The 9,100-nt window shown below is 41.0% G+C and overlaps 1 protein-coding gene across 9 annotated transcripts in view; it reads left to right on the top strand.

Moving 5' to 3' along the window:
- The window catches only part of AAK1 (AP2 associated kinase 1), a 250,995-nt gene that overhangs the window by 525 nt on the left and 241,370 nt on the right, over positions 1-9,100 (top strand). For all 9 annotated transcript variants that reach the window (XM_027865309.1, XM_027865308.1, XM_027865305.1 and 6 more), the window contains exon 2: positions 244-673. In XM_027865309.1, the coding sequence (XP_027721110.1) occupies positions 511-673 (163 nt within the window). In that variant the 5' untranslated portion in view covers positions 244-510. The remainder of the gene's footprint in view (positions 1-243; positions 674-9,100) is intronic.

Here is a 9,100-nt window from a genome sequence, read left to right as displayed (position 1 = left end):
TGTGTGTGTGTGTGTGTGTGTGTGTGTGTGTGTGTGTGTGTGTGTGTCCCTGTGTGTGTGTGTGTGTCCGTGTGTCCGTATGTCCCCCTGGGGGTGTGTGTGTGTGTGTGTGTGTGTGTGTGTGTGTGTCCGTGTGTCCGTATGTCCCCCTAAAAAAGGCACACGATTTATTATATTATAATTATGATAAGAAGAATCATTATTATTTAGTAACTGACTCATCTTCTCTTTCTGCCATCACAGGTCTAAACTTTAAACAATCGCTTTCCAGAAGAGGAAGAGAAAATTGCACTACTTAGAAGCATACACATATTATATGCATAAATATATATATAAATATATACACATCCTTCCCTCCTCCCCCATGAGTGGATTTTTTCTTGTTATCTGACTAGAGATCCTAGAGGAGATCTGGGGACTTCTTGCTTTTCATAATTAAAAGAAAGAGAGAAGAAAAAAGCAGCCAGGAACCATTTCATCCGCTGCTTGGTCGCTGCCTCCTTTTGCAAGATGAAGAAGTTTTTTGACTCCCGCCGGGAGCAAGGAGGCTCTGGCCCGGGGTCTGGCTCCAGCGGAGGAGGGGGGAGCACCTCGGGCCCGGGGAGTGGGTACATCGGCCGCGTCTTCGGCATTGGGAGACATCAGGTCACTGTGGATGAGGTATTGGCCGAAGGTAAGAGAGAAACGGCTGTGAGTGCTTTCGGAACAATCCTGTTCCTATGCTTAAATTTTCCGGATTTTCAGTAAAAATGAGTAGACTCAGGCCTTTTGAATCTCCTTCGTCCCCTCCCCTATTCCTTGTCCGCGGATTCATTGTCCTTGAGTAGTTTAAAACTGAGATATGAAAATGACAGGTACCCTTTTTCACAGACCTTTATTATATATATATGTATATATTTTAAATATGAAAGTGGCTATATTGCACCCTACCTTTCAGTGCTGTCTTGTGGATCAAACAAACTACTGTATGGGAAAGCCCTGGAAAAAGTACTTAGCAGTAAAAAAATAGATGGGGGTGGTTGTTATTTCTTTACGGAGAATTTGGAATATGGTGATGGGGGAGATTTGAGGAAGAGTTGGAAGGGGTGAGGAGAGAGATTCTCCTTCTCCTGACTTTCCTTTGCTATCAGTAGACATCAGAAAGAAGAGAGGCTTTTCAGAGGAAAGGGAGTCTGTTTTCCCAGATGCACAGAGCCTAGCGCCAAGGCTCTTGGTGGAAGGAGCCAGCTTTGCGCCCCAGCTCAGCTGGAAGCAGGTCCTCAGAGTATAGCAGAGGTAGCAGACATGATTTGAAATGAGTCTGTTTCTCAATTCAGATATGGAAACCTTTCTTCTGTTTGTTTGGGTTTTTTTTTCTTTTTCTTTCTTTTTTTGTTTGCTTTTTATCCAAGTGGAGAAATACTTGAAAAGCTTATAAAGGGGAGGATGTCTCACTTTGATTTCCCTCTCCTTTAAAGAGTATGGACCCACCCCAAAGTATATGCATATGTCATATCTGGCACATATATGACATTTGTACTGCTATCTCAATGTATGTGTGGTATATATTATATATGCATCATATATGTTACATATTATATATGTAATGTTTATATCTATATCTTAATTCCTTTTCCCCTTTCTCTACCCTCCCCCTGACTTCAGGGATAACTTTGTATGTCTGTTTTGGTAACCTTATCCTCGACCTTAATAATTATGCCAGACTCATTATATTTTTCACAGTCCATTGCATGCCCAGCATGTCTTTATTTTTAATAAAAGCAGAAATTTCCTTGGCGTGAAGCTTTTGAAACTAATTGGTTGGAGCCAGCCTGCTGAAGGCAGTAATGTAATGGGGATGGGGAGAAGGAGCAGGCCTGTATTTCTGCAATAAGCAGTTTGGAGCCATCCAAACTATGAGGACAGGACCCCTGAGAAAGGGAAACCAAAGAAACTGGGGAGAAGAAAGTGGGGGAATTCACTTTAAAAGGCTCTCTGTCATGAAAAAGCCAAGTTTTAAGCAAGCCCTGGGTCCTGACCTGGGGCCTCTGAAATGCCGGTCATGGTGAGTGCTTATAGGCAGGGTGCTGACAGGGTGGTGGGAGGAGGAAGGAGCTGTGTTTGTCTCTGAGCTTGTATAATCACTGGATTCAGCTAGGGCCCAGTTCTTTGCCAGGGGGATTGAAGCCTCTAGCCTCCTCCCCACCTCCTTCCTGTAAGAAAAAAAAAAAAAGGAAAAATTCCCTTTTTTTTCTTTCTGAAATTTATTCCTATTCCCTGCCTTTTTATAGCTAGACCTTTTCTGGTAATCAAGGCACTGTCTCTGAATTCCTACATTAAAGGCTTTTGGGTTAGGATGGGAGACTCCCCACCTCAGAGTCTGGTCTTTCACTTCCATCCCTGTACCAGAGTCCTTGACTGCAGCAGAGAGGTGAAGTATTATTTTCCCCCTTGGGGAAACAAGGAGAAATGGATCTGTTACCCTCTTGCTCATCTTGATCCCAGTGGTCCTCTGCTGGCGTGAGATCCCTGGAGAGGACCTTGTTCACCTTAGGACTGTTGCCCAGTCTGCCTGGGAGGGGATTTTGTTGAGAGCAAAGGGGTAAGTGGGAGGGGAGGCATCTAGAGCCTTTCTCTTTATCTGGCTTCAGGGACTGTTGTTGGGATTGCTTTTTTTTCCCCCCTGAAAGCCATTGATGAGAACTGCTTTGTCACATCATCATAACCAAGCCCATGACATATGGTACCTGAGAAGGGCTTTGCAGCCATTGTTGATTTGGAATCACAGGAAAATGGAATTAGGACTATTTGACCAGCAGAGGAGACTGGCTCAGCTACGGGAAGACCTTGTTCTGGTCTTTTCACATCAGGTTATAGAGGCTAGATCTGAAGCTTTGGGCCTATCTGTTCCCTAGTCTCTCGTTGAGCCTGAGTCAGAGGCTCCAGGGAGTGGGGTAGGGAGGAGCCTATATACAAGGTATTTATAGAACTTATACTAAGTGAGTTCTGTACAAGGTGTTGTGGGTAAATGCAGACCAGAAAGAGTTAAAGATTCTGCCTTCAGGGAGTTTACAGTCGTGGTAAAGGACATAGAAAAAGACAAAAAACAAAACAAGGCCACATATATTTATATGTATGTATGCGTACATGTATGTGTGTACATATAAGCATAATACATATACATATACACATAAATATACATATGTATGTGCATATGTATATGTGCATGTGTGTATATGTAAATACAAAATGAGTAGACTGGACATACGTCCTAGGAGCTTAGAAGAGGTAGAGAAACATAGAATGTCAAAAATGAAGGGTCTTTCCAGGTCATTTATTTCAGCCTTCTCATTTGCAGATGAAGAAACTGAGGAATAACAGATTTCATTTAATAATTTAAGCTCTTAACTTTCAATAACATTGTGAAGTAGGTAGTACAAATGTGACTATTCTTGTTATACAAAGGGGGTGGCTGAGGCTTTGCAAATTCTTGTGGATGGAGTGCCAGCCTTTGATTCAGAAGACCTGGGTTAGAATCCTGGCTTTAGAGATTTTTGAGGCCTCAGTTTCCTCCTTTGTATTGGGTATAATAATACCAACCTTAAATATTTTACAGGGTTTTTGAAAAGAAAGTTTTTAATGAACCATAACACACTATGGGAATATGTGATTTTATTTTTCAGTGACCAGCCCAAGGTCTTACTACTTGGCATTGGTGGGGCTGGAACTTGAATTGGGATCTCCTAACTCCAAGTCTCCTAACTCTTTACCTCATACCAAGATAGCCCTTGGTTCCGTAGAAGATGTCATTGAAGAAGTAGGACTTGACTGAGACTTTAAAGGATCAGTCACCTTTATTTTTGTATCCTCAGCATCTAGCACAGCACCTCAGTTAAATGTTTTGTTAATTGATTGGGTAGGATTCAGGTAAGTGGAGAATGGGTGAGAGCACAGTAGTGTGAGTGAAGGTGAGGAGGCAGGAATGTTTGTGCATGACCTGTTTGGGAAAAAGTTAAGTAGACCATTTTGGTTGAAATGGCCTCTTCCCCAGATTGCCCACCATGGGTTACGTAAAGAGCTTCGTGGTCAGCTATTCCTGGGAGTCTTACCATGCCCTTTCAGGTCTTGACCAATCAGCTTATAGCTTTTTGGGTTCTATTACCTCCTGCCATAAACTCCTTTTCTCCATATCAAATCTAGGTGCCTATATGTCCATATCTTCCAGCCACGTCTAGACTATATACTAGTCTTTCAGTCAGCAGGCATTTATTAAGCTCCTACTGTGTGTATGCCAGGCCCTGGGGGACTACATCAGGAAACAGCATGGTGGGGGAACCTCAGGCTCAGACCCATCGCTTACCATGTAAATACCATGGACTGTCTCATGTGAGCTTCTGTTTGTGGCCTGTAGAAAAAGCTAACAGTGGGGGCAGCGAGGTGGCGCAGTGGATGGAGCACCAGTCCTGTAGTCAGGAGGACCTGAGTTCAAATCTGGCCTCAGACACATAACACTTATTAGCTGTGTGATCCTGGGCAAGTCACTTAACCCCATTGCCTAGCCAAAAAAAAAAAACAAAAAAAAAATGAAAAAGAAAAGGAAGAAAGAAAGAAAAGAAAAAGCTAACAGTGGCGTATGACCCTGAAGCTGTAACAGGAGGCCAGTTTCAGAGAATGGACTGACACAAACAGGAAGGTCTTTATACCTTCATGCTTCTGTTCTTCAGACAGCCTGACCCCTGTTAGGTTTTATAGGGTAGCAAGCACTTTCGGAGGCCTGTTGGTACAAGAAGGAAGGGTGTCAGAAAAGGTTTCTTGACTCCTCATTCAAACAGTCTCTAACTCTAAGCTAGGGGTGGTCCTCTCACTTGTGTTGTTCTTACTGAGGGAGCTTGGGTAGGTCAGTACTAGGGCACTGGGCAAAACTGTGATATTGGGGAAAGGTCTGGCTTGGTTTTCTAGAACCAGAACAAGGAAAATGGAAGCAAACACCTAGTGAGTTTTAAGGGCAGGAAAGAATTTAGAGCAGGGGTGGGGAACTTGTGGCCTTGAAGCCACATGTGGCTTTCTGGTCCTTAAGTGTGGCACTTTGATTGAATCCAAATTTTACAGAGCAAAAAGATTTGTTTTCACAAGTAATAATAACGCAGGGTTTTCCTTCAGTTGACCCCTTCTTACAAGGAATGTAAAAGCAAACCTTAAGAAAGGACAGTCTCCACATATTCTATTTTATTTTATTTTTTTAGGCAATTGGCGTTAAGTGACTTGCCCAGGGTCACACAGCTAGTAAGTGTCAAGTGTTTGGTCTGGAAGAATGGAAGCACAGATCTGTGAAGGGACCGAGGTTCAGGTCTCAGTGCTGCTTCTTTATTACCTGTAGAGGCTTGGACAGCTTATTTCCCTTCTTTGAGTTTCATATTCTTCATCTGGAAAATGTGGGGGCTAGATGAAGATGATTTCTCAGGTTCTTTTCCAGGGCCCTGTTAGAATCTTTTGTTTCCGTGAAACTATCTCTCGTGTGAAGCCTTGCCTGATTTCTCCCCAACCTCCAACTGCTAGTGTCTCCCTCAATTCACCTTGCATTTATTTTGTATATAGTTATATGTATACATGTTGCCCTTTCTGATAGAATATAAGCTCCCTGAGGGTAAAGACTTAAATTTTTGTCTTTCTAGCCCCAACACATACATAATAGGCCACCAGGTAGGATCAGGGACAGTATTGGACCTCTAATCTCATTAGTATAGGGAACTCTGAGGGAGGAAACTCCCTCTACCCATTCAGAGAGACACCTGTTCTACAACTTAGACCCCTAGATGTTTGCCTGTGGTATTAAGAGCTTGACTGACTTACCCAGAGCCACAGACTGTTATGTGTCGGGGTGGGGGTGGGGGAGCAGCACAAGGTCTTACTGATTCCAAGGCAGGCTTTCTATCTTTTCTGCTACGTAATAGGCTCTCTTAATAAATGCTTGTTGATGGATGGATCCTACTGAGTTCCAGATTCCTAAAATAACCCTGTGCCTGTTAGACCAGGTTTTCTCTCTAAATAGCCCTGGATCAGAGTTTTAAGTCTAGGTAAATTGATCTTTCTTTCAAGAGGGACCCATAAAAGAGAAATCAAATGCTAAGTCCTAATGGTCACTAATGGTTCTCAGTCATCATCTTGTTCTGGTCAGGTGGGTTACAGATCTCTGTGTGTGGGTACTTAGGTCTGGGATTCCATCTGGGTACACCACCAATACATGTTTCTCTTTCTTATCCCATGCAAATTTTGTCTGTATATCTTCCATGAATCCTCCATGGAAGATCCATCTAACCTACTGGATGAAACTTAAAAAAAAAAATCTTGGTGATACTACCATGGCAGTCGAACTGAATTGAGCAAAAATGTGTATCATTTCGGATACACAACTTCCCTTAGCTACTTTGTAAGTTCATACATTTTTTCACTGGTACCTTTTATTCTACTTCTTGGGTGCAAATCATCTTTGGTAATTAATATGTTGCAAACCATTTATGTCCCTTCCCTTTGGGATTTTTTGATCTGTGCACCTAACCTAGGTTAGAAAGTGGGCATACACAACAACGTATCTTCTTGGTCACTGATTTTTCTATGGGAATCTCCATCTCTTGAAAACATTGTCAACAAATTCCTTGGCCCCTTTAAAATTGTAACCACCCAAAATGGATTTTTGTATCTGCATCCTAATTTCTTCCTATTAAATGCCTGTGGAAACTCATCAATCTGAGAACAGGGGACAATCTGTCCTGTTCCTCATTGAGTCATTATTGTTCTTGTAGTTTCATCCAGAAGTGCTACTCTTAACTAGATTTTATGTCACACTCTCTGTGTGACTTGTTTTCTTCTCCTTGGTTTTTTATTTTTTTTCTCCTGTTTTGTGAGGAAAATGCTGCCTGTACCCTTGGACTGTAAACTAATACTGCTCTTGTCTGTCATCTCAATTCATTTGGAAAGGAGATTGGATGTATGTGCTAGCTGAGGAAGTTTCTGGGCTATTTTAACCTCTTTATCATGGTAACTGTTTTTCAATAGTTAAACTTCTCTGAAAGATGGCATGGTAACAGAGATAAAGGAGTTAACGTAGGTGAGATTTCCAAGGTAACTTCCACCTTTCAATTTATAATCAGTATCTTTACTTTTGGCCATTTCCTATTTTTAAAAATTAATTTCATATTGAAGCAGGTTGGCTTGGAACTCCTGTAATTGCATTCAATGTCTTCTTATCCTTTTTTTAAATTTTTAATTTTCTCTAATCATTTGGTCACTTTGTACATAATTTATTCCAAAATGACAGCTACATTGATGACAGTGGTTTCCAACTTGTCTATCTATGTACACACGTATATCTAGTCAGTTTCACTTTTTAATGAAAAATTAATTTTTGTTATGAAAATTTAATCAAATGAAAATATGTTTTCATCCAAAAATCAAAATGAAAAGTTAACGTCATTAATTGCTTACCATGTTTAGTACCTTAGTTCCAACTTAGTTTTGTTTCTGTCTTTTGCCGTATCCACATTTTATTGAAGTCACCAAATATCAGAGAAATGTATTGACTTGGTTTGGAGGGTCTTCTAAATATTTTTATAAGATTTCTTTTTTTTTTAATCTTTTGGAGAGATGTCCACATAAACTGCAATAACCTTCATAGTATTAAGCTTGTTTAATATGTTCATTGTGGACGTTTCAGATAAGGTGGTCAATTGCCACATGAAGTAGGGTGGGGTTTTGGGTTTTTTTTGCCTTTATGTGTATGATGAATGCAACTCCTTTATTTGCCTCTCCTACAAGAATGTTTTTATTTGTTATTTCACATTTAGCTTCACTTTATGCAGTTTCTTTATAATTTTTGGTTTCATTTTTAGTGAGAATGCCAACATGTCAACCTTTTATCACTGGACAGAAATTGCACATTGAGAGGACTTACATTTAAATGAGTGTTGGTTATTGTTCTAAGACTTTTGTGATTTTTAATGCTATTTTTTTCTCCTGTTACCACTATGCAAATTATGTAAAGGGGTTGTGGGTCTGTGGACTGTTTTGTAATTTTGTCTATTCCATGGGTTGCCATCCCCTCCCCCCAAAAAAAGAATATTACATAAAACCAACTTTTGGTGATAAGTCTCTGTCTATTTAGTTAGACTGGTCCTGTGTCTCAGGGGGATAATGTGGTTGGTTCACATCCATTTTGGTCTAGGGTCAGAACTGTTGCTACAATATGGTTCCTGTGGTTCTATATTCTCTAGTGAAGGTCCTGGGCCCTATGTATTTCTAAGGATTGACTGACATTTAAATGAGAGGTTTTACCAACCTGCTTGTCATATTCTCTGAAGTCCAAGAGAACTGAAAATGACTGGGTGGACTTCAGTTTGCCAGACTTCAGGGAGAAGGATGGCCCAAAGTAAGAAATGCTTACAGTTCTCATGCATGTACAATATCCAAGCCCCCATCAGAGCCCCAAGAGACAGAGGCTCTGCCTTCAGACTAACTCCATATGGGGCTCTGCTGAGGAAATAATTTGCTGTTAAGTATAATTGAAGGCCACAGTGGACTGCTTCTGTCCATAGTGCAAAGTGGGTTATTTAATAGTGTTGGTGATGAATGCCAGAAAGCCACCATCCAAGGGTTATGGAAGAGGTCAACTTTCTTCTAAGATGTCCAGGTTCATAATGTCCAACCATTCCTATAAAATTCAGGGAACAATTACATAAGACATAATTGGCTGCTTGTGGCTGCGTATTTGGGAGATTGATGGGGAAAGTTTCCTGCATCACTATTTGGAGAAAGAAAAGTAATCTCATCAATTTGCTTTGATCCCTATTAATTGAATCTAGTGACTCTAGGGACACAAGCACCTGGAGAGATGCTAATGTTTTTCATTCCAATGTGTAGAGATGTGCAATGGATTGATTCTCCCTGAGGGAATCCCAGATAGGTTATTCAGGGTTGATATACAGGTTTTGTGTTGGCATCATGGCATTGTCACTAACCAGCTATGTGACCTTGAGCACATTCCTACAACTCCCAGTGCTGTGATTTCTTCATCTGTAAAATGGGAATGTTAACACCTGCCCTGCCTACCTCAGAAGGTTGTGGTAAG

The sequence above is a fragment of the Vombatus ursinus genome, unplaced genomic scaffold (assembly GCF_900497805.2).
Source record: "Vombatus ursinus unplaced genomic scaffold, bare-nosed wombat genome assembly UNPS02014778.1, whole genome shotgun sequence".
NCBI lineage: Eukaryota > Metazoa > Chordata > Mammalia > Diprotodontia > Vombatidae > Vombatus > Vombatus ursinus.
Note: the sequence above shows the minus strand (reverse complement) of the source record. Positions and strands in the feature narration are given on the sequence as shown.